The sequence below is a fragment of the Neodiprion fabricii genome, chromosome 2 (genome assembly GCF_021155785.1).
Source record: "Neodiprion fabricii isolate iyNeoFabr1 chromosome 2, iyNeoFabr1.1, whole genome shotgun sequence".
Taxonomy (NCBI): domain Eukaryota; kingdom Metazoa; phylum Arthropoda; class Insecta; order Hymenoptera; family Diprionidae; genus Neodiprion; species Neodiprion fabricii.
Window position 1 is genome coordinate 238,820 of NC_060240.1, and position 26,162 is coordinate 264,981.

General features: G+C 39.3%; 1 protein-coding gene across 1 annotated transcript in view; it reads right to left on the reverse strand.

The window, feature by feature from the left end:
• The window catches only part of LOC124176111 (probable G-protein coupled receptor B0563.6), a 31,402-nt gene continuing 5,240 nt past the window's right edge, over positions 1-26,162 (reverse strand). The window contains exons 2-5 of the mRNA XM_046556969.1: positions 3,154-3,303; positions 2,799-3,049; positions 2,430-2,717; positions 1-2,228 (exon numbers count right to left, since the gene is read on the reverse strand). Coding sequence (XP_046412925.1) covers positions 1,980-2,228; positions 2,430-2,717; positions 2,799-3,049; positions 3,154-3,303 — 938 coding nt within the window. The 3' untranslated portion in view covers positions 1-1,979. The remainder of the gene's footprint in view (positions 2,229-2,429; positions 2,718-2,798; positions 3,050-3,153; positions 3,304-26,162) is intronic.

Sequence of the window (26,162 nt, forward strand, 5' to 3'; positions counted from 1 at the left end):
TCGAGAATACGTATTGCATTTGAGAAAATTTTTTTTTTTTTTACAACACCTCGATTTGAAAGTTCGATTTCCAAAGTCTGTGAAGGGTGTGTAAATTATCCCATTTCTGAACAGTGCGGTAAAATAACGTTGGCGTATGCGCACAATTGAAATCCTATATTTCACACACTGGCGGGTTTTCTTTCAATTAAGCGCACTTTTGAATATGTAACTAAATTTTACGGACTGTGTCGTTGAGCGTAAGTTACTTGACCCCAATTTTACGCGTAATCAGTGGCACCTTCGTTACTTCTCAAATTAAACTTTCCTTCACAGGTGTCGCAAAAAATAGCGTGTGTCGCATGGGATGAGTAACAGCGGTGGAGTCGGAAAATAATGATAATGCCGTAGCCTCAATGGTACGTACCAACGGTAACAAAGCAGTATAGATACACGTACTGATAACGATAGGCTTATATAAATCAAGTCACTGTTTCCAACGATGTTTTTCGACACTTAGTAAGAACTCATTGTCAGCCGAAGAATATGTTACATATAATAAATATCCATATTAATACGAGCATATTTTTGAGTTTGGAGAAGCATCGTCTTACTACAACTAATTACATTATACATACAGAGTCATTTGTTGTTTGTGGGTGGAGCTTGGAGTATAATTAAGAGTATAATTAATCATCACGGATTATCAGTTGCCACATTTACATGTTCAAACGACGTTCTAACAAACTTCGGGTGATTTCGGTAATTGGTATATGGAGGACAAACGCGGTTTATTTGTGCTTTCCAGCTGTGTGTGAAAGTCACAAAATTGTTTGCCTCATACAGCAATGTATTGTTTTATAGTTAGGTACTCCAGGTAATTGTACGATTAATCCAGATTAAAATACAAAGGTCACAATTTACGGATAGCTTATCGTAATTGAAAACATGTGGCAGTAATAATTCAATACGGAGATTTGAAACCATTGAATAATTAGTAATTCGCGTACGACGAAACTTCACGCGATCGTTAATTTGATACCGTTTTATTCGTCTTTTTATTTTCATTCGTTCTTTTTTTTCCGAAGCATGAAGTAGGTGGGGTTAATTGTTATTTAGCATTCTTTTATTTAAAATTTTGTTAACATCCTCGCACACTTTTGGTACATGTATCACGTATACAGATGCTTGTCGGAGTTTCGCGCACGGAAAAACGTGTTAAAGATACGTACGACTGTACGCTGTATCATGTTTACAATACAGATGTATTTGATTGGCATATATACATTATATATATATGTATATTATTGTATACGGCGTGAATAGAAAATTAACGTTTTTCACCTAAAATCATTAATTGTAAGTATCGTTCATAAATATAGGTAAAATTTCAATAAAAAATCTACATCGTACATATGATCACAGATACCTTTCAAAATAAGCATTTCTCTAGTTTTATTTTCTTTTTTTTTTTTCTTTCCACGTGGCTTCATTTTCCTTCGTCATGCATTGCCATAAAAGCTTTACTTAGACGAATACTTACATATTGTTCATGTCAGTCAGTCTGATATCCGAGGCAATGGAATTTCTTTGCCGTAATCAGCGTAATGTAATAACTTGCGATAAAATCTGTACTTTGCTGCACGTAATTTTCATTTAAACACTCTCATAATTTAGGTATATATTTGTTCGATTCAAACTCTACTTCGAGTGGCATTTTGAGTAGATTTAAATTGCGACTCCGATTTCCCGTCAATTAGCCATTACTCGGTCACGACTTTTAATCAGTCTAACGTCTATTGCGTGTAGTTCAAGTGAAATTTTTTAAAAAATTTTCCTCAGTACACGTCAGCCGAAGAATTTATATTCAGGCAGCCCAAAGACCTGAATACGTACCTCTGCTCCGGTAGGGGAAAAAAAATTCCGACGACCACTGCATAATGCCCAAAGAAATGAAATACGGTGAAAGGATAAATCTTACGTGTTCAGGTTTCAGAACTTTAGACACTGGCCCGTGCCACGTGACCCGGGGTTGCGACCGCTGTCGTCGGTGGCGTCGTTGTGGTCGTGGGCCTTGGCAGGGGGGAATGCTTCATCGGGACACCCCGTGCGTGTCTTCCCGCAGGGCCCCAAGGCCATTGCAGAGTTCGTATCAGTGTGTTTCGAAAGTCCTCGGAAAACAGGCAGTAGATGTAAAAGGTGATGGAATAATTTATCACCTCGAGGAGATTGGCCAGTGCTCGAAAAACCTGAGACAACATATATCAAAATATATGATTGATCATGCGCCTTGGATACGGACTTGGATGGGAACTGCGGTAAATCATATTTGACAGAAATTGTTTCTCGTCTCATCGTCACCTCCAGCACTAATTGCTGTTAACGAATGGGTATAACCCATGACAGGACGGGTGTAGGTACTTGTAATCTTTTCCAGACGTTGTACTCACCTGGTAAGGGTAGAGGATCAAGTTGCTCTCACTCAGCGTTACGTTTAGTATAACCATGGGAGTGACGCATACGAGGAAAAGTATACTTGTGCTTCCCAAAAGTAAGACGAGCCGTCTCTCCTCGGCGAAAGTTCTCGGGTCTTCGTCGCTGCTGACGGTTCTGGACAACGTCATTCGTCTACGCCGCTCGCACGATTTTCTGTATACTATCATGATCCGGAGATTGAGCCCAGCGAGTAGAATTGTCGGGGCGACTTTGAATACCACCTCAAGAACCACCTTGTAAATCTAGGACATAGGGGGATCAATTTGAGGATACCTACCGAGCAGTGGTATCGGGGTGGTAAAAATCCGGCGTCGATATCTCACCTGATAAAAAACGGGATTGAGGAAGAGCAAATTGTCTCGTTTTTGGTAAATCAGCGGACCAGCAGGTGCCACCTGACACTTTAATATTTCCCCGCGGAAGACACTCGGCAGGTATACGACGAATGTGACTAGCGGTATTAAAACAACCGTCAGATGAGGCGGACCGCAGAGGGGCCTTGTGTGCTGCCCGGGATGACAAACGCTCACGTATCTTTCGACCGTCAACGCCAACAGCATCATAACTCCAACCCCTGTAAAGGGACGTGGTGGTGTAATTAAATAATAAATGAGCATTACCGCCGGGCGAACGCGGTGGTGGGTAACCATTGTTATACAGTTTTCAAAGAATACTGACCGAGGCATGCGTTTCCCAAGAACAGTTCGAGATGAACGTGGTAGAACGCTTGATGCCAGTTACTCCATCGACCGTTTTCCTTGTGGATCAGAACCCTCAGAGCGAACGGGATGCAGAATACTATGGCCAGCAGAGCAGCGGCGGAATATCCTGAAAGGCGAATGAAAAAAACCGTGTCAAGGGTTGATTTATACACTCGCTGATTTCACACCATCGGTGTGCCCACCGATGTGGTATAGTACCTCACCACCGTACATTCGTTACACAGGCTTGCGATGGTTTCCCCCATACAAGACTGAATAGTAATTTCGGTAGGTGTTGGGTAAGAATCTATGAAAAAAATATTAAAAAATTCTATCGCGTAAATTTTCTGAGACATTTTTTTCTGTTTTCTCAGTACTACTGGAGTTAACTTCCAATTTCTTTGTTAAATATAAGTATATATTAATGGCAGTGTTGATATTCAAATATTCATCTACCCTCGCTAGTTGTTGTTTATGGCGATTTTAAGCATATTTGGTGCTACGTAAGTACAAGAGAAAATAATTGAACGCCAGTTTTGAAGAAAGTAGAAAACGATCTCATAAGTCTGTTCGATTTATCTAGTCTCTTGAGCCTTGTTCAAAACTAATGCTGTTGATTTTATACCCGAACATTCAGTTTTATATTGAGTATATGTTTATTTTTTTCCACAATATTTGTTAAAAAATCTGTAAATATGCGTATCTTGCATAAAAATAAATCTCAATGTGCTATAAAAAAACTAGCGCTATATTTCAATTCAACATATCTAAATACCTAAAAAAAAGCATTATTAGTTAAGGGGGAAATTACAAGTTTACATTTGGCAGGCTTGTGTTATCGTAGAGACATACGACTGCGCCGACTTGCCGGGTAAGCATATTAAAGCTACTGTCTACAATTTCAATTTGTTCGAGATGGATGTCCATGGGTGTATACGGAGCTACCGGTAAATGTGTGTCAATTTTCCGAGGTATCGTGGTCATTTGTCTCTTCTCTAACGCAAGAGGTTTGCGGCACGGTGGACGGTAAGATTTATAGTCTCCGGAGCGAAGATACATTCCACCGGATTACCTATATATTATATCCATCCGAATTCCGTATTCAAAAACATCGGGGCGAAATCTCGGACGGAATCATCCACAAATCTGCAAACTCGGCAAACTTAACATTAAATTCATCGACTACGATAAAAAAAAATTCATCAAATAACGTTCTACCACTGATCCGTCGCGTCGCTACAAATCTATGAAACAAACTTGTTCGAAAAAGTCTACGGATTTAGCCAAAGTCTATGAATATTAACACCTAATGGGAGCTAGGAAGTCTTATCGTTATTTCAGCTGCAGTATAAAATTTAATGAAATTGAATTTTCGCGTAAGTTTCGCACTCAGGATAGACCAGTTCCACATTTGCCACTATTTATTTTACGTAAGTAACCTAGTCCTAGTCAACGTAACTATTGGAACTCGGATAAATTTGAATACGCAATGGTCGAGGTTTGAATGAATTCCATTGGATGGGTTGTTGGGTTCGGTTAGTCTATCCTAACTGTGACGCGGGTTCCGTTCAATAAAACTGTTGATTCATATGCTAAACACGAAATCCGGAGTGCCTCGTCAGCAATGGATAAGAACGAAAATATTTACCATACGTCGATAATCAGAGTGTGTCGCTACATTCTCGGCAAGGGGTCGAAACTTCGCTTCAGGGTCGGTAACGTGAGAAGCTTAGACGCTGAAGATAAGCGGAAAATATACGTTGCAAGCTGCGTTACCACCGTAGAGAGCTTTCGAACTTGACAAAATCAAGTATGAAGAAAGTCCGACCGAGTAAAGGTTTTCAGAGTAAATAGCGCTTGACAGTAGAGACTAAACAATTCTTTACCGACCCCCCTTAAAAGAACCACTTTTCAAGCCTTCGCGTAAGGCAAACTTCGAAATGAACTAGGAGCAAAAAAATTATGTTCATGACGGGCGGAAAGTGATTACATCTGTGATTACCACCCTCGCTTCCACTTACCGCCCTTGATACCACAATTTATTTAAATCCTACCGTCGTTTGGCAAACCGCTGGACAAGTCTTAGAAAAACGGGCCTCGGCCGTTAACATCACGCATTAAGGTCGAATGTACGCAAAGCTTTCAATTATTCTGACTGAATGGGTTAAAGCCACTCAAAAAAATGTTCATTCCGCGTCACGTGACAGGATCAGAAAACAAATTTAAATCAAATCCATTATACGCCGAATGCTGGAACGGGATTTTAAAAATACTGTAGGCAAATCCACGGAGGACATGTATGAAACAAGTGAAACTCGCAGTTGATGGGCCTTTATGGCCTTTATTAATCTTTGTCGCACGTGTTCCAGCAAATTGGATGTGAGATGTCATACACATTTCCCACGGGCACGGGAACGGTTGTTGGCACCTAACATACATCACGTTTGTAATTCAAGAAAAAACTAGAATATTTTTTGTCTCAGCAGTCGCCTTATGTAAAGTCCAAATGAAACAACCCTATTTTTCTCCCTTCACAGGCTACGTATAATCTCATTAATTTATCTTTCCTTCTCCCGTCGACAAAGTGAGATAATTCCGTAACAGTTTTCTTGTTATTTCATTCACGTGTTAACTCGGTAGTACGGCATCTCGCGTGTGTGCCCAGGTATAATATAATCGTTAATTAAGAAGCTTGTTAACAAGCCTTAGAATTAATCCGACTTGGACAACTGCAAATTTTCCCTCAAGATTAACGAGCTAAAAGTTATCCCGGTCCAATTAAAGCCAGTCCGACGCAGCGTAGCGTCAAATTCATTTCCGGCTGCATACAAGTCCAGAGACATCGAACTTTCTTTATTTCTCAATTGTTTTTTCATTTCTACGGGTTTTTATGCGAAAGTGATAATATTTACTCTAGCTGATATCATGGCTGCCGATTGCTGCCTCTCTGTTTTAATCTCAAGGTTTATCAGCTCACGGTCAGTTATACATATGGCTGTCCACGTTCCAGACGAAAGCACAATATTTGCCCAATTCAAATACAATTATAATCGTTATATTCGATAATCGAAGAGACGCATATTAACTCGCACGATATTTATTCAGTCGAACGGAAAATGGGAATAACCACCGCGTGTGAATTTTATATTAGACGCCGTGTTACACAGGCACATCGTGTCAGCTTCGTCAAATTTTACGGACTTCCAATTGTCACGATTGCGCCGCTAAGATTTTGTAGACCTTGTATTATTGCGCCTTTACCGACATTTTATTGATCGTAATTATTCGGTACAAGTCGTCACCTAGAAAAAAAATTTGCTATCCTTGTTTTGAATAGGCAATCTATATTTTCACACCCGGATCGTAAAACACGAATAGCGTTATAGGTAAGACAAACCATAAGAACGCCAAAAACGGTGGTTGCGCGACATCGGAAGCGTAGGAGGACGTCGTTATTAGAAACATCGGGGAAATGGCTTCAGGAAAGTCGTAAAAATATCGTCAACTTTCCGTCCCTATGTATACGTATACGCGTATATGTGTGTATTTATGGTCAAAATATACATTAGCGCTCAAGCACAGGGAGCTGAAGCTCTTATCTGTCTCATTGATGGAAAGAACTGACCGAAAAACAACACCACACCCAAACAAAATGAGAATTCTCAAGGACTGAATTTAATCCAAACGGTCTCGTGACACTTAACGGTTTTCGTATTCGATAATATTTATCGATTTCGTAAATTGGGAAAAGCTCTAAAATTTTTGCAATAGATACATTTCGAAATGCAATCAACTGAAGAGAATTGGATGGGTTACGTAACGATGATTGGTCGACGCTCGATAAGAAAACGAAGAAAGAGTGTAAAATAACGCAAGCCCAGATAGCACACTGTTGGCTGTTAGTTGACTTAATAGCGACAGAAATTCTCAGTCAACTATTTCAACTCAACTGGGAATAGGCATATTATGAGCCTATCGTTGACCGTACACTGACTAAAAGTGCGCGAATGTCCTTTGAAATGTCGTGGTAAAGGCAGCACCCGACGTCAACTATTACTAGGTTTTCAGTTGATTGTGAACAGTCAAGCTAGAAAGGCGATGATTTGCAAGTTGGTTAATTACGTGGACTAATAGTCGGCTGGCGTCAAGTATGAGATAGCGATTAGTCAGTCTAACTGCCGCCAGACGTTGACGTTCATTCGGCACATGAATGCGCTCACACAAACAATTATTTGTCTGAAAAACATCAAAAACTTTCACTTGACTTTTCAGTGGTAAGTGGAATAAGGTGACAACGAGTTTTCTATTCGAATCACCTCATACTTGGCATTTCAGAGGACATTCGTAAACATAAATTATACCGCATGTCAACTTTACGTCCAGTTTTTTTCACGATCTATAGCCATTCAAAAATAACCAAGGTTTTTTTAATTTGACAACGGCGTCACATTTTTCGTAGTCGAATAATAATCGGCCTCTGGATAAGTGTACTACCTGGGATGTCCTTATACACTCAAATAACTAAAGCTTCACTCAATGATATTTCACGCCCCTGCATTATTAGAACTTGAAAGAAATTCGCTAAGGGTGTGGTGGAGAAATCGATTAGTTATGCACCCCCACAGGCGACATAAGCTACGCGTGGAGTCTTGAATCGTATCGTATCACGTTTGAGTTTGCGGTTGTATTTGTATTTGGATGAGGTGCAACCAGGTGACTGCCGTGTATAAATAATTCAAGAGCCTAGATCTTAAGTTTTGCCCAAGAGATTCGAGCCGGGAGCAACCATCGTAGGTATGGTATGGTATACGAGCGTAGATAGAACGAAACAAGCGTCACGGTAGAGAGTATCCTACATTATGAACCTAGATATAGGTATGCTTCCTAGGCGAATCTCTGTCATCTAACCGCTGGTGGGTATACTGACTAGTTGATTAAATCGGTACGTAATAGGAAAACTACATTACTTGTGCTTGTAATACGCTTCAAATTCTGTAACTGGATTGTAGTCACCATAAATTTGATTTGTAGTAGCTGTGATATCACGGCTGCATCCAACGTAATGTAAAAATGAGCGAATGCATACAAAACTAATGGATAGCTTCCTCAAACTGTATTATCATTGTACCGGGAGGTTGTGGCTCTGATTGAGAACAGTTAGTATCGACATCACCGTTTCTCCTTCGAATGAGTAGATAGTACCTATCTTTGAATGGTAGTCGCCGGAGTTTTGCTTGTTTGATCTAGTGTAGAAAAACAAGACAATGAGAAATGAATCATTGTTAATTTATACTTGAAGATGAATGTGGTCAGAGAGGAGATTAATTCGAAACTGTATGCCGACGCAGACTCAATTTTACAACTAGGCTTGTGAATACCCCTGTATTATAGAAACAGAAACACGAGTTTTGGTTGATTCGCTACAGCTTCTTTGATGTTTACCGCTTTGAAATGGAAATAAAAATTTTTACGGCCTCGTGTCAAAGGCACCCATCCCTTGACGAAATTTTAAGGGGGTGCCCTAGTCAATTTCGACGTTGTCGTATATATCTCGAAATATCAAATTCCACGTACTTCAAACGTGATAAAGGGCTTAACAGACCCATTCTATACACAATTATGAACAAAAACACTAAAACACATTTTCACTTGACGCAGAAATTAAGAAAAGGCACGGATTCTGCGACATCGCAATAGTAACTTGCGATAGAATGCGATTGTTAAGCCCTTTATCGCATTTGAGATACGCGGGCTTCGAAGCTTGGAGATATACACGTATACGTTAACCTCGAAACCGACCAGAGCACCCCCTTAAGATTGACATAAAATTCTTCTCATCAGTTCCACCGAAGACGTCGTATGCTTTCGCAATCAACAGATAATTGTACCTTCACATGAACCGGGAGGAAAACGTGACTACTAAAAACGCATCTTTCCACGTAACCCGGAAAATATAATCGACAGTAGTCGACTTTCATGAATATATTGTTACTGTCCCAAGCTTTGTTGCAGATCACACCAAAGCTGCAACGCAATGATGAGTCGTCAACCATTATCTAATGAAAATAAAAAAATATCGTTCTGCTAAATCATGTGTAGACATTGAATTGCTCATTATGACACATAAATTGAATAGTACATATTTCAAGCTTTAAATCTTAACCGTGGGTAGTAGAGTCAAAGTGAGACTATTCCTCTTTGGGATGGAACAGTTTTGGCGTAGCTACCTATAAATACCGGATTTATGCTGAATTTCGTGTGAATGCATCGGGCATTAAAATTATACATTATATGTATCTGAAATTCGATCAAATTTCAATAAGCAGGTAGACGATAGTAAGTGGCAGCAATAAGCGGGACGCGGAATTTCTTTTAACTCAAAAATTCTCATCTGAATGTCTATAAAGGTTTACCTTGTCTGAAATCCCGGAATAAACGTGCAGCTGGATACTTACGAAAATCGTAGAATTCTATAAACGCTCTGCCTCTTCCCCCTAGATGCGAAATTTACATCGCCTTTTATGCGGACAGTAGAACATTGATAACTTTCTACCGTATATTTTCAATTCTGGTCCCGCATTTGCAGACGTCGTCGTAACGAAAGCGGAACCAATTCCTACAGCTATTTGTCAACTTCTTGTATGTTCCAGGAACTTTCGGAGAATTCCAAGAAAGGAGTGGCGATCTATCGAGCTTCAAGTATGTGTGTTGCGAAGGATCTGATCAACCGATATTTTGAGATAGAATCTGGTCGTCCTGAGCCACGCAATGAATCTGTGGGCGTGGCTCTCCACGTCTAATTTTCGCTCTAGATTCAGCGCAATCCGCTGTCACCCCTGTCGTATCTTATTCCTCCGAGTGTCTCCTCTACATTTGTCAAGGCGCTACCGGCGATTCACGGAAATTGCTAGACCACATAATTTCAAATGTAATGAATCCATATCGTTCCGAGAGGTGCGAAATTTGATTAAATCACAGCATGCCTACAGACACTGCGTACCTAAACTAGAGAGGAGGATCGAGTCAGTTTCTTCCGTCTCTTTACCGCCATTTTGTCAGACCTTGAAAAAGTATAGCCACCATGTTTTGGAATAGTATTCTCAGCTTTGGAGCGCGCAATTTGAAATATTACGAACCTGAAAATCTAGGAACAGTGTAATAACCTAATTGCATGACAGAATAATACATTGCCGACGGTTATAAAACAAGGTGTTAATGTTCAAATTATGTATGGGCAAAAAATAATCATTTTCGAATCATGTGTGCAGTTTTTTACTCGTATTACAGGCATTCTGTGGTGCAGATGAGTAAACCCAGGAACTTTGTGGCGCCGTTGTTAATCATATCCGCCAATTGAGTTGCTGAGTTAACTTCTGTCGATCCGGTCTACTGTGATGGAAGACCATGTCTAATGTCCGAAAAATGGCGACACCGGTAATGCGCAAATAAAAATTGACAACAGTGAATTATGAAGTATAGCTGTATCACGTGGGTAAGTCAGAAGTGACCCCATATCATCTATATTCAAGATCAATATCCAAGAGCTGATACAGCTGGTGATTACGAAACTTATACGATTGCCATGTCGGTCGTTAAAATCAGCGAAAACCGAATGCCTTGGCCGAGAGATCGTTGCAGCTACCTCTACTACTCCTTTAATACTAATAAACTTTATGCCATTCCTTCATACCAGACCCGATATGGTTTTGACGGCAGGTTGACAGTCAGACAAAACGAAAGCTCACCGTGTACCTATGTAGGTATAAAATTCTTTCACTAACAGAATATCGTTTTAAGTTTCGAGCGAAAATTGATAGGAAGGCATTGAGAGGTGACATTGCGTTGCGAGGGTTGAAAAAAATTTATAAGAGTGAATTTTCCGAAAGTTCCAAACCCATGTAACTTCTCAATCGCATCTTCCACATTAGGCACTAGTCGTGCTCTACTATACCCCAACACTCGACGAACTATCGATTCGCAAGATGATACAGCTCGTTAAGATCTCGTCTCACCAGGAGATTACCAATGCTTTCCACTTGGTCGTCTCCGTGTGGATTACGGTACGTGCGGCGAACATGTTGGTAGCTTCTAATGCCGGGGTATCGAAGCGTCCATTCACCCTCGCTAATGTGGATTTTTCCGTCTTCCCCTACGCCAGACTTGAATGATAAAAACAATTTCAAGCAGCCTTAAGGCAAGCTTATGTCGGAATCAAACCGTCGCAGGGTGTAGTCGAGGAGTTGGAGAAAAAAAATTAGGTTCGTAATGCGAACTTCTACAGAAAAAAGTACCCGGTTCTTCGACTAGTAGGCGAGGACCCCGTGCAGGTGAAAAACGTGAAAGAAACGAAGGAAAGCGAAAACGTGTGAGGTTTAAGAAATGAGTTAGTCTTGAAGAAACTGAGCAGAAGACTTTGTAACGGTTTTATATACTAGACTTAGATTCGCCAAACTTTTGGTGTCGATGATAATACGATTTTCGTAACTGTAACTTTTGTAAATCCAATAGCAATTTTCTCTTGGTGCCGAACAACGGTAAAGACCGAATAATAGATTGTCGCTTGCCTATTGTAAGCGGTGAAAGTTTTATCGCTGGTGCGTAAATAGACGTAGGCAGTATTCTCCTTGTTCGTTTTTCCATTCCCGATAACTGCAATTGAACAGTCGAGGTCAATGGAGCGATCACGCAATCAGTAGAAGTATATGAGCGAGAACGTTCACGGCATGAAAATTCGCGTTCAATCCTAATGCATTATTGTAAAAAAGTGATGGAAAGAGACGAAACTCATCGTCTGACTGGTAAATTCGTACCCAATTATTACGTCGTACTTCTTCTTGCGTTTCAAGTACCTACCGTCGGGAACTGTTAAAAGCTACATTAATTGTACAAATGAAAGGTAATAAAGCAGCGACAACGCGTAGGCGCCAACCTATTCCAAGGTGTTTGCTTTATGTTTTCCGGAGACGGGGTGCGAACGTCACTTTGAAATATAACTAACCTGTATTCTTTTATTTTTTGGTCTTTTTTGTAGGCGTGTAGTAGGTATGTAGGTATGTAACATACGTATCCTGTGACAAGTTTCATAATTTTCGTTGCGGTGCCCACTGGATAGAATAGAATAAAACAATTTTTTATGATACCAGGACGTTAAGGCCAAAGGTATTAAGAATCGTACTGAAGAATAGAGCAACTGAAATTTAAAAATTAACTCAAGTATAACGATCAGATACAGGAATACGTACGGAAAATGAGGTCGGGGTCAAACAACTCGAATCCGATACAGCCAGAAGTAGCTGTTATTTGATATTTTGGCGACTGAAGAACATGATCTCTGGTTTTGATCGAGGAGATGAACACCCGGAAGAAGCCATACACCTACTCCTACTAGCCCCAACGAGAGGTGGGAGGAGGGGGTTGAAGAGGGAACAACGAGCACAACAACTCGAATCCGATACTGGCGAAAGCAGCTGTTATTTGAAATTTTGAGAACTGCGCAATGGTGGAGGAAGGACAACAATATGATCTCTGGTTTTCATCTCTGAAATGAGATTCCATCACCACTCACAAGTATATAGCCGCTGTTTCAAAACTGTTGCGTGTGCATCTTCGGCTTACTTGGATTCTTTCCAAATTGCCGTTAATGTGAGTTACGCGTGAAAATTATCAAAAGTAAACTGACCTGTCAAATCCGACAACCCTAGATTTCCCGGGTCTAAAACAAGGTTGGCAGCGCTGGCGCCTAATGCAGTACGCCCATTGAATAACACACGCCCAATGGCATGGGTGAAAAGCAGACGGTGCCAACCTTATTTCTGACCCACTTAAATGGGACGGATCGGGTTCTACTTTCCTCAGGCGTACACTGCTGGAGGTATATGAAGGAAAAAAATTGACCGAAGTATTGTTAGTTGCAGTGAATATAAGAAAATGCAATTTTTTATCGGTCTTAATTGAATCTATTTTTAGTAAACTACAATTCACCAATTAAGTCTAAGTAAAAGATGCAAAATTCTAGAATTCCTTGATACAATATTTGAAGTATTCAATGTTTCAAGTCCGAAGTAATTGTACCGTTTATTTCCTCCTTCTTAGGGCCTCTTATCGTGATTAATCGTAAGTCCGCTTTCGTCACATTCGTTAACGACCGTGGTGCGTTGTATACATTTAACGCTTACGACCGAAACGCTTTTCCACTTGTTTGGAAACCAGGTACATAAGATATAAATGAAAGAGACGGCGAATTAGTGAATTGTCAAATTATTCGATTACCAGAGTACCCGTAAAAATTTATGCAAAGACTCCGGTCCACGAAATGGCGCGTTTTGAAGCGAGTGATTCACGATTGAGGAATGTGAAAGATTCGTTCCCAAGATAAATGGTGTTACCTCACAGATGTGAAATTCGTTTACATCCTGACATGAATTCCAAGTCCTCTCACCGCAGCTTTTTCTTCCTATGACTCGGAAAATCTTTAGGGGGGAGGGACCTTCTCTCTGAATTCCAGGTCAGTAAGGAATTTACGAACGTCAAAAAGAGGGCCAGTCGTTCCGTGACTAGATCGCGTGTCACGCTGCAACCTCAACCAAATCGTGTGAAATGAAAAATAAATCACTACCCTTTGGAGATAATTGAACTTGATGTACCACCAGAATATTTTCGATCAAGTCGCGTGAGTCTCCAATTTGGGGACGAGGAAAGGTAGGGTACGTTTACGCAACGAGTCACGCTTCCCTCACTCATCCCATGTCGCCTATTTTGAATATCTAATATACCGAACGCGTGTAATTCTACCGCATTCCACATAAGAAACCGCCCCGTTTATAAAGTCAGCAATCCTCAGTCACATTTCGGTAGATTCATTCTAATTAATCTTGATGCTCAAGCCCTGTCAGTAGAAGAACAACGAGTTTGGAAAAAACATTGAGTAAGCTACCTGGTAAGGTGTATGAGTAAATTCAGCAAAGGTAATAGGTGGCAAATTCTCACCAACTAGCCGTAAAACGACTACATTAATCTCTAAGGAATAAAGAAATTCGCCATCCGAGGCGAATGTATATGAGAACACATCGCCATCGAATGAAATTTCAAAGGGTTGGTTAAACGTGACCAGAATTTCCCCCATTTACCGATCAACTTAATATCTCCGTATTTGACGGTGGCGCCGGAACTTCTATGACCTTATTGCTGAAATTTTGATTATTACCATCGGCTTCAAGTAGCAAAAGTAGAAGAATATCGTGTCCATTTACCACAAGCGTCAAACTGTTGTAAATTGAATTTATGGAAATAAACAAAAAAGGAAATTCAAAATTCGACGGTTTACTAGAAGCTACCGGCTTATGGATCTAGATCATGTCGAGAAATTTCGAGCAGGTGACCAGAGTGGAAAAGTTGTCGATTCAGTTAATTCCTCGGTGAACAGACGATTCGTTTCGTGTTTTGCGGTATTTCAATTCTCCTTTTCGTAGTTGACCACTTGTAGGTAGCCGTACTTCTTGTTTGCTGATTTTCGAAATCGAGATTTTTGATTTCTAGATTCGGGTAGTAGATCTGTACATTTTTTTGCAATAGCTACGCTTAGCTCTACATCACCGGCTTATGTGCCAATATCTTTAAATGATTTAATTTATACTTTTCCTATTTATTGCACGTGATGTAATCTTCAACTTCATGCGACTAAAGTGTCAGGTGTAGGTATAAAAATGTGTCAACTTAACTTTCCAGGTCTGTCTTGTGCATTGACGAGACGATACCGTATTGATAAACAAATTTAATCCTTTTAGTCACGCAATTCAGTTTTTTTTTTTTCGACACGGAAGTGAAATTATACGATTTCTAGATATTTTTCGACGCTGAATGCGAATCTGATGCAAAAAATGTATTCAAACTGAAAACTACCTCTAAAATGTGGTAAGAACGGGGTGAATAATCAATACTGTTTTAGACAGTGTTCTTGAATGAGATTTATATGAATATTTATTTCGAGACAGCGCGATTTTAGGTCGAGAATATATGCCACCCCCAATACTATCTACACGCACCTAAAGCGGGTGAAAACTACCCCTATGCATTGAATTTTATAAATCTTACGGCCGTTCTGAGATCTCTGTTTGTAAACCAATGAATTTCAAGCGTTTCTAGTATACGTTATCATCAAATTTCTTCGCTAACGAATTACATTCACGAAAATACCTTTTTTTTTGCATTTGTTCACTTATGACAATTAGAAACAATTACGGATTCACAGAAAATCCTAATCATTTCAGAGTTCAAATATTTTTTTTACCTGAGCAATGGAAAAAAGTCGGGATTTTGCGTGGAATATATAAAAGAAATGACAAAGAAAAAGAGTGCCGCTATAGTGGATTCTGTGGCCGAAAGGGTTAAGTGAAGTGTGGGCTCTCTTTTGCCTCTTTCTAAACTGAAAAATCAATAAAATACCGTTAATAAAACGAGCTCGAAAAAAAAAAAAAATTTATTCTAGTCAACAGTTGTTACGGATTGCCCTAATGTAGGTAGATCGTACTCTCGTAAATTTCTCACGTACTTTTCACACGAAATATGTCGTGATAAAATATAGGCAAGATGAGAAAATTTTACCACAAGCAGATTCCATGGTCATACCTAAATTCAGCCGTAGCCATCTCGTCAATTGTAGGTATCGACGATCTTACCAGATTTAATTTACGAGATGGTGGTAGCGGGGGAGGCGAATTTACGATTCATGTGTACATAAGAAGCGAAAGTCAATGCATTAGCATTTTTATTGACCGCGGATGTGGTTCCATACGTCCGCTCGGTGAACCGTCAGCAAAACTGATCATCCGCAGCCTCGAACCTAACCGTAAGCCAGCCTTTCTTCCAAGCACGATCGTGTCGTCCTAGTTACCACCCATCTTCTATGTAATTATACGAGCTAAATAACTAATTACCACGGCAACCCCTGAATCCTCTGCTCATGATCGCACGCCAAGCGACGTGCCACAATAGCAACCTAATTCCGTCACTTTTTTTCTCTCTACAAATGCCGCGTGCAGAAGTTCTCTCAATTATTACACAGCCCCTGCGAAATATAACTTTTAATTTCCCCCTTAACTTATGGTAATACTTTTTTTTTACGTATTCAGGTATGTTGAATTGAAATATAGCGCTAGTTTACAGATTTACGCATATTTACAGATTTTTGAACAAATATTGTGAAAACAAAAAATATATAATGAATATAAAACTGAATGTTTGGATATAAAATGAACAGCATTAGGTTTTAAATCAAAAAGAATTGTCACATCTTCTTCTACTTTCTTCAAAACTGATGTTCAATCCTTCAAACAACAACTAGTGAGGGTAGATGAATATTTAAATATCAACATTGCCGTTAGTACATACATTTGATTCAAAAATCGGAAGTTAACTCTAGTAGTACTAAGTAAACAGAAAAAAAATTCTCAAAATACGTGATAGAATTTTTTAAATAATGATTTCATAGATTCGTACCTGATACCTACTGAAATGACTACTCATTGACAGTTTTACGGGCGATTGGCGAATGTAAAAGTTGGTTGGAAGTGGTGATGCATTATAAAGTTGGAACTCTTTTGAAAGTTTCATCGGTACCTTGGACCTATTGACAGTATAACGAACCCAATGCTTTGACACGCCGACTATACGATAGCCGGGGCCAATTGGGTTTTGTCAGGATAAAAGTTACTTCCATCGGCTGTGATTGGTAGTCGTGGAAGGCATTCGGAGTAATTCGAGTTTCTCAACGCGTAGTTGCACACTCTTAACATCCTCCTGTACCTACTAAACTTTTGGATAGGTGGTGTTTGGCCGTATCGAGAGCACCCCCCATACATAGTAAAGGCGCTCGACGGTTTGAGGCAACTGAACGATGGCCGCAATCTTTTCCGTAGATTGTACAAAGTTTGCGATAAAGTTTCATTAACTCGGAAATGTTTCCATTAACTTTCCAATCAGTGCTCTGCATCGTTTTCTGGGATTTCATGCCGGTTTATAGCCTTACCGACGCAGCTGCATCCTTCCTTACCGTTAAAACGTACGGGAAGACTTATTTTGCTCTGCAGCCGTGATTGAGATTCACAATCAGCGATGAAATAAATTAGCATTGATCTAGTCTTTTGGGCGATACTGATTTCGCTCCATTCGCCGTCACATATTGAACTGAGAAGAAAAAAATGGCAGGAAAAAATGGTTGAATGAAAATATCCTTTGTCGAAAATAAAGTGTCAGTGGGTGTATCGCCCTTTGTTATGGTTTACTGAATTTCAAACAATTCTAAAGTTTTACAATAGAACAACTTTACCCAAAAGTCCATCGCCGCGTCAGCAGCGCGAAGTTCGACCTCCTTAAAAAATCGGCCCTCCGGTTTCAATGAATCTCTCTAGCACGCTGCAGATGTAGCATGATTTGTGGCTTTTAAGATGACTCGTGTCACCTCCGCCATTCGTTAGGCTGTCTTTGATTAAGGGAGGGGTGAACGGTTTGGCCGGTCTAAAATCGTACCTATTTGTAGGTGTTTTTTTTTTTTTTTTTCAAGAAAATACAAACACCGACACTCCCCGCCTCTCAACGTGAAGCTTTCATTTCCAAGCTAATCGGTCACGGGCACATATATCCTTGGAATATTCCGCTCGAACAGCTCTTATCAGACACGTTCAAGTCATTTTCACTTATAACTGAATTTCCTCAACCTAGAGTGTACATGTATTGTGTGTATAGTGATTTTCGGTGTAGATATTCAGACGACGATAAGCATCGTTGTAATATGATTCCCTTGAAGAGGGATGAGTCTCGACTTGAGCTAGTCTGTGAATAAGGCATTGCAAAGTTTCTGTAAAAAATGATACAGCGATAAATTGTGAGGAAATATCGCCAAATTGTTCTCTTTTTACTCAGATATGGCTATCGCTTTTATGTTTTTCACGTCAAAACAGGAGAAATATTTTCCAATATTTCACAAAGTGAACGCGGTTGATCTTTCACCTAACTTCATGCACGGTCAAATCGGTAACGATAAACCGCGGAAAGTTGACTGTTATCGAAGAAAACAATTTGACACAAGTTTTCATTCGCGTGAGCGTCGTTACAAAAAATCAAATCGTCTTTAATCTGTAGGTAACTTGTACATAGATATTTGAGAGGAAGGACTAATGAAGAATGTAGGATGGAAGTGACGAAGAAACAGACCAAACAGTCGCGACAAGCTATGACTTGGTAGTTCAAAGCGATGCATTTCATCGTCAGCCTCTAACGGTGGGCACACTCTTAATTCGAACAATTGTCTGCATCACCGGAAATAATGCAGAGCCGTCCGACTTTTGCTAAAAAGCGGAAGACTAAGCGGTAAGTTCAAAGTGTCGCAAGACGAGCTTCGAGGGCTCGCCTACGCGACATACATAGGGGTCATTCCATACCATTTCGACCGGGGTCTGACCCTTGACCTCTCGGATCGGGCCCGCGATTTTTTATATGATTGCTCTCACTTTGAAAGGCGCTCGGGTTTTGTTACAAATTTTTTTGACTCGATTCGAAATTTCTTCAATTTTTTAAAACGATTCTATTGATCGACACGGTTTAAAAATCTGGAAAAAGTTGCAAAAATTCGATGCGACATATGAAAATGTTCCCGCGTCTAATTTTTTATACGTTTTTTTTTTTTTTTTTTGGAAAAAGCCTGAAAACAGTAAGAAGGAAAAATCTCCCCACTCTGGCTCTGAGCTTAATAATTTTTATATCTGACGCACGATTTTTTTAGAATTTTTTCAGATTTTTAAATGATGTCGATCAATGAGATCGTTTTAAAAAATTGTAGAAAATTCAAATCGAGTCAAAAATAAATCTGAAAAAAAGAGTGTCTTTCCAAGCGAGAACAATCATGTAAAAAATCGCCGGTCCAATCCGAGAGGTGAAGGGTCAGACCAGATCGGACTGGTATGGAATGCCCCATAGGCTTGAGGAGAGAGGCGGAGGAAAGAATGAAATTAGTAGGGCAAAGAAGAAAAGCAAGCAAGATTTCATGGAAATGAAAAATAAAGTTATACAGCGAATGAAAGGAATGGAAAAAAATCGTGATCCCTGGGGAGGGTCGACAAACGAGTTCGAAGAATCAAAAGGTCGTCAGACTCTCGCTGTATACCAAGTTTCGAGTCCGGATCTGCCAGTTTTTGCTTCGAAAGGTTTACGAGTCATGGGTTTCACTCCCCGACGCTAATATCATTAGCGTCATCATTGTAAGTAACGTCGCATCGATATCGCAACTGTGTACAGCAGAGCCTCAATATTATCCGAACTAATTGGTACCGAGTCCAGTTCGGATAGTCAAAATTACACAAATTTAAGTCTGCAAACAGTCGGTATTAAACGTCCAAATAAACATTGAACATCTTTCAAACACCGAACGATTATTTTATTACTTTGGCTTCGTACACGACATTTTTCATCGGGCAACGATGTATATTTCGCACAAAAAATGTATTTTTTGAGCCGACGTTCGGATTATCGAGGTTCTAATGTACTCGTTAATGAAACATCTCGACAATCCTTCTGCGGCTTATATAATCCAACGTCGGCTCGTCCCGAAATCTTTTCTTACACTCTACCTACTACCTACACCTACTACACCCTGCCTATCCGTAGCTCTGGATTTATTCAGGCATATACCATCGGACGACAAAGTGAGTGCAAATTGCTTGCAAATCGCTAGAAAACCAAGTCACGTGTGTAACACCGCTTTACGGCGTCAAGTTGTGCCACGAATTATTCAGCAGCTCTACCAACACCATCGTGTAAGGCCAGGAAAGGTGCACCACAATGAATATGCGATACCATTATTATATTACGTGTTATACTCGTCACGATCCGACTAAAATCCCCGTTTTCCGAAGTTTCAGGCACGCCAGAAACGAGATTCAAATAGACCTCGATAAATTCAAAAGTTTCGAGGAGCACTCGTGGTCTGAGAACAGGTCACAACAAGTACCGATACACTTGGCCAAAAATATATATGTCAGAGAAACTCTTCGTTACCTATACCGAGGCCATAATCGTGTCATTTTAATTGACCTTACGATTAGCTGCAATTGGTGAATTGAACAACTCAGGTCTGCAGCACAAAAACCGCACAGGTTTTTTATACTCTTGTTTACAGATTTTCACTCCCTGAAGCCCGGAAAAATACTCAAAATGTTCCATCACGTCGGATTTTTTCTTCAACTCGTGTTTTGTAGTTTCGTTGAGAGTTAAACTCCCGATTAATTCAAAATCTGGTATCCTATTCTTGATACTAAGAATCCTATGCACAAGTGATCTCTTACTTACATTTAATACTTATTAGAGCGAGACGCGAGAATAAATACAAACAGGGAAACGGAGAATGGAAAGTGAAAGCTTCTTCGGAGGCGTATCAAAGAGAAGAAGATAAGGTTTCATAAGCGAAAGGAACGAGCATGGAATGTTGAGTGCATTTTATGAAGAAATTGTTTGCTCAACTTTATAAGATATATTTTTTAGTTCATTGTAATGAAATGGTGGTGTTTATCAATATTGTTATCCGTTTTTTATGCAAACACCTTGTATTTTTCAAAATCACTCTGCGTCATGGAGGGAAATGAAAGTCATTTTTGGATTCAGCGTACTTGAAAACGTGATATTTGCCAAAAACATCCCATACGGAATCATAAAATAAGGAAACGCGCATTAACAGTACATGTACCGATTTGTTATTTCCTCCGACTATAGCTTAGACGTCGAAGGCAAACATTTGCGCCTTCCATTATTAGAAGTTTTCACACTAATTGGATTGCTGCTTTTCATTCAGCTTCCACTTCCGACACCCAAACCTTTCAATATCCGACTGACGCGATACTAATTGTACTTTCAATCTACCTTTCTACCATAATATAATGGTGATAATATAGTAATATTATTTGAGGGAGTTTCGAGGAAATCTTGTTAAGCGACGTCCGTTCCAGACGAGCCTATGGCGATTACTCATACCTACTATAAGTCTGCGTTTTCAGACCCTACGATAGTGATTCCATGATATAGGACCGACAAAAGGAGTTTATAAAGTGATAAGTTTATTTACATTAGCGCCTCGACATTAATTGCGCTAATTACCACACGATACCGAGGAAATTAGACCATTGTTTTCTGCATTTCGCTCATATTTGATACCCGAAATTCAAGGGAAAACGGTAAGTTCTACATCGTTAATCACAAATTCAGATTTGTGATTAGCGATTTGAAAGCTCTTGGATACCGTATTGCATGCAAAATATGACGATTTTATTTTTATTTTGAACCACTGTAATGAATACACCATTACAAATTTTGGAAGTCGAACCTTGGGTTCGTTGCCGATAAACCGAAAAACCTCCGCCTACCAATTTATACCAAAATCGGTACGTATTGGATCGCCATTTTGGATTTCGCGATCTGACTTCAGATTGGTGATCAGCCACCCGAAAAATCGACGAGTACCAATTCCATCAAAATTCAAATGTTTTTAGTTTTTTTTTCTTCAGCTTAGTGAATACGCCAAATTTAAATTTCGCAAATCGGAACTTAGGTTCGTGATAAGCGAACCGACAAAACCTCACGGTGCCAATTTTCATTGGAATCAATTCATCCATACTCCAGATATCAAAATTTTTATGTGAACTTTTGGTATTTTGTTATTTAAATAATTACCTCATTCGTACACACATACACACAGATGTCCGTCCAAAAATGGTTGGGGGTGATTCTCGAGACATTGAAACGTCGAAGTCTAGTGAAAACTCAACTTTTTATTTTCGGGGTGATTGCGAAGACTTCCTTTTTCCCCTGATTGTGAAACCAGAGAAACTCGAGGTTAAAAATACAGCTACGATCAATCCGTCTCAGCTCTACTCATCCTTTCGTCGGATCCGTCGGAAAAAACGACGCTTATAGTTCGCTATCGATCTTATCAGGGATCGTATCATCAGAATCCAAATACGGTATCGCATTTCCTACTCATGCACACACGACAAGGAATAGAAATCAGGTGAAAAATAACAAGGTGAAAAATACCACCAGCGATTGATTCTAGCGAAAAGGTAATACGCAATAACCTTCACTTACTGCCTTGTATTAATTTTGATGCTAATAGATTTTTCCGATGATATTCAACAGATGAATTATAAATTTAAACATCAAGAATTTTATTTCAACAAGATAATAATTTTTTAAATTTGTCAAATATTTCAAATCGGTTACATTTCCTAAATATAAAAGCAGAAAATTCATTTTCCAAATCAAAAAAGCAGCAGCTTTCAAACTGTACTGCTTTTTTAATATTCATTACCATTATTCGTTACGATTATATTTTTATCTGCATTGACGAGAGGAAAAAAGCACCAGTGGTAATTCACCTCTTTCTCATTTTGGATCGTTGATATATCATATTAAAACGGTTGTCGTGACCGTGGTGCATTTTTTTCACGTTCGTCCAGAAAATTATATCAGAGGTGAGTGTATGTTTGCTCGAGTAATTGAAATGAATTACTTCGAATTTGAAAAGAGCGGTAATTCTGTTTCACAGAGTAGAAAGGCGGTGAATCGAATGTTACTGGTTTTCGATTTACAAAAATAAAAGGCAGTACGTCACTTGTTTCAGGCACTTCGACTAATTGTAATCTAAAGTTACACCTAAATGACTTTTCATGAAGTCATGTGACATATTGTTACTCGCTCGATAATTATCACGAAAAAATAATATTATTAATTCGGTTTAAAAATGTGAAAAACTTGGATTCCAGTTTTCTCTGTTTTCAATTTTTACACTTTACTGCTTTTTACTCAAGCACGGCAGTGTACCAACCTATAACCTACGACCTCGTTCGGAACAGAAATTCGACAACAGCTGTTACCCTGTTGAGTTTTTTCAACTGCCCGAGGGCCAGACTTTCGCCCGACTAACTTTTAGCGCTAATTCTTTTCCATTGATACATACAAACCGTTGTCTGGATACAGGTATATCTGTAATATCATGTGTGAGTTTGATGTATAGTTGTTTTTTCTTTTTCGTTTCACATTTATTTATTTTTTGTTACTACAGGATTTTTCCTCTTTCCACGCAACAACTTATAACAAATTAGAAACAGTTAGGGATTATTCGGCTGGCCAGTAACGAAAGGAGTGTTGTTTTTATTTATTTTATTTGTTTTCGTAACGAAATGCGATTAATCCTGCTGAGAACAATGGCATGTAATACGAGGCTACTCGTCAATCGGATTATTAAAACAAAGTACATTTTGTCTCTCGCACAAATTTTGGTCGTGAAATTTTGAACAAAATATCATGGGGGAGAGAACGATAAAATAATAAAAATTTACTATATTATTGGATATACCTCCCAACTTACGTTTATTATACGTCGCTTAATTGCAAGGGCATGAAAAATTTCTAAAAAGACTGGCTTTCGGAGGTAATCTTCTTCTACGCTATTTTTTGCTACCGTTAGGAGGAAAGAACGGTCGTGCTGAATTCCGTCTGCGAGCTGCACGCGGAAGATAAAGGGAAATAGCAGAGACTAAAAATGAGATTCGCCAACGTACAGTATATAATTTATACCTATAAGATTCCGTGACATGTGTAATCCGGGAGGGTTTATCTCAAATTGCAACCGGTAGACCTTCCATGGATTACGCTGAGTGTTATGAACGCATTTCGAGAAACTTTGTACGTACGATTATACGCTTATCGACGAAATTGCAATCGTTGAAAGTAAATTGTTTGCTTCCTCGATTATGAAAACTTTTCTTCAAACTCAGATCTGGTCGGTGAAAAGTTTTCATCAAGCGTGAACAGCACGAAAGATTGAATGACAAAAGGAAGCAGTAAAATTAATGGTTTCCACGTGGCTAAAAAATAAATGCCGCAACAGATTATAAACTTTTACAATAAACATTTTTTACGTTTACATATCCATGAACATTTAACTGTCTATTCAGACGATAAATTAGCCAGTAATTAGGGTAGCTAATAATAATTTATTTCACCATTCTTGTTTGTTCGCATTAAGAAGTCGGTAAAATAACATTGAGCACCAAAATACATGATGTTTGTGCAGCCACGAGGATTCTCGAATATATTTCAGCTCAATTTCACATGAGCTACGGTTTGTGAATTGAATTTCTTCTTGTTGTCAAGCGATGAAAATAGAAAAGCGAGGTAAGAATAGGCAATATGGAACCCGTACGAAAACAAGACACACTTCAGTGCCTTGTATCAAATGTCCGAACAAATACTCGAGACGTAATAAGGCTCTCTACTGAAATTCGCTTTTTCTTCTTCCCAGAACCGCCATTGGCGGCACCTTCAAGTTTCACGTACATACATCATTACGCGGTATCTTCCATGTAAAATTCAACCACCACATTCGTTCGCTACTTATATGCGCCATGACGCCGTTTTGTCGTGAAAACCAATGAAAGAATTCTAAAATGTTCTTGAAACTAAAAGTAATAAAGCCTTTAACCTAAGTATAAAGACGATCGGATACACTGCATAAACTACCGTGAATGCTTGAGCTGGTTCAGTTTAGGATAGTGATAGCAATTATAACTCCTAACTGTTACAGCTGCACAATTATAATATTTTTTAATTATAATTAACCAAGAATCATCCGAATAGCGATTCCGAACGTAGAGCACTGAAGGCTAGCAACAAGTGAAGAGATTCTTGCATCAAGGCTTTGAAGAGCTCCGAGTCTCACTCGGTAGGTAAATATCCACAAAGCTAAAACCATCGAACGTCAAATGTGGAGATGGTCTCTTGAAAGTTGTATCCGAGTGATGGTCAAAATCAGGGATGATATTTGATATACGTGGGTCCGAGATGTAATGCAGACTGTAACGAAGAATGGCGCACTGTCCGAAATCAGTAAACTTATGGAACGTAAACCGATAAGCGAGATCAAAGAATCTGCACCAGCGGTGCAAGTTACAGATCAAAGTATATCGATCTTGCACAGAGTGTCAGAAGCAAAGCGACGGAAAAGTTGCGAAAAACAAACATCGTGGAAAATCATTACAAACCTAATGAACAAGCGGAATATAACCCTGGCACAAAACTGATCTTTTATCTTTGAAACGACTCAAGTCGTCTTGCAGTCTCGAATATCAGAGGAAATTTCCTGCGCCTTAATCCTTTATCGCGCGGGAAATTCAATACATCAGCATTCTTGGAATTCATTCGCTAATCTGTAGGTATTTGAACAGGTATGAGTTTCGAATTGCTGTCCCTATTCAGCGCCTATCTTTAATTTTCAAGTGTCACAAATGATGATTGACTAACCGTTATTATCTCGCGTGCTCTGGTATCTATGGGTAGAGTCGAAGAAATCCAAATCAAAAGTATTACGTATATGTAGTTAGAAAGTAACGAAGTTTGAGAAAACGAGGTCCGCAATCGATATCAGCACATCTCTACTGCATGTATTATATATATATATATATATATGTGCCGATTCTTGATAAGCTGAGATTGATTTTATTACGTCTGACGATCTTAAAGTTTGTTCGATTCGATTCACCTTGAAAAGAGCCTAAATACCCGACACTCGCGGGACGATAATTGTAATCGTTAACCCTAGAGCCTGATTCAGGGGGCATTTAAAGGAATCTCAGAAGATTCCCCGGTGTTTCAGTTAATTTTCTTCTCGTGCAGAAAAAGTGAACACCGACATTACTGCAAAAGTTTGTCGGACCGGGGACTCGAAACTGCAAAAATTGGAAAATCAGAAATGATTTTATTAAATTCAGAAAAATTATAAGTTTTTGTAATTTTTATTTTCGGCTATGTTTTCACGTGAAATCGACGGTAAGTTAAGGTGAGCATTTTTTTGAGGTGTTATTTCAATGTAAAAACGAAAACTCGAAAGCGGGACCTCTGAATCTTATCCGATAGAGCTCAAAGCAGGGGATTTGTCTTTCGTCATAA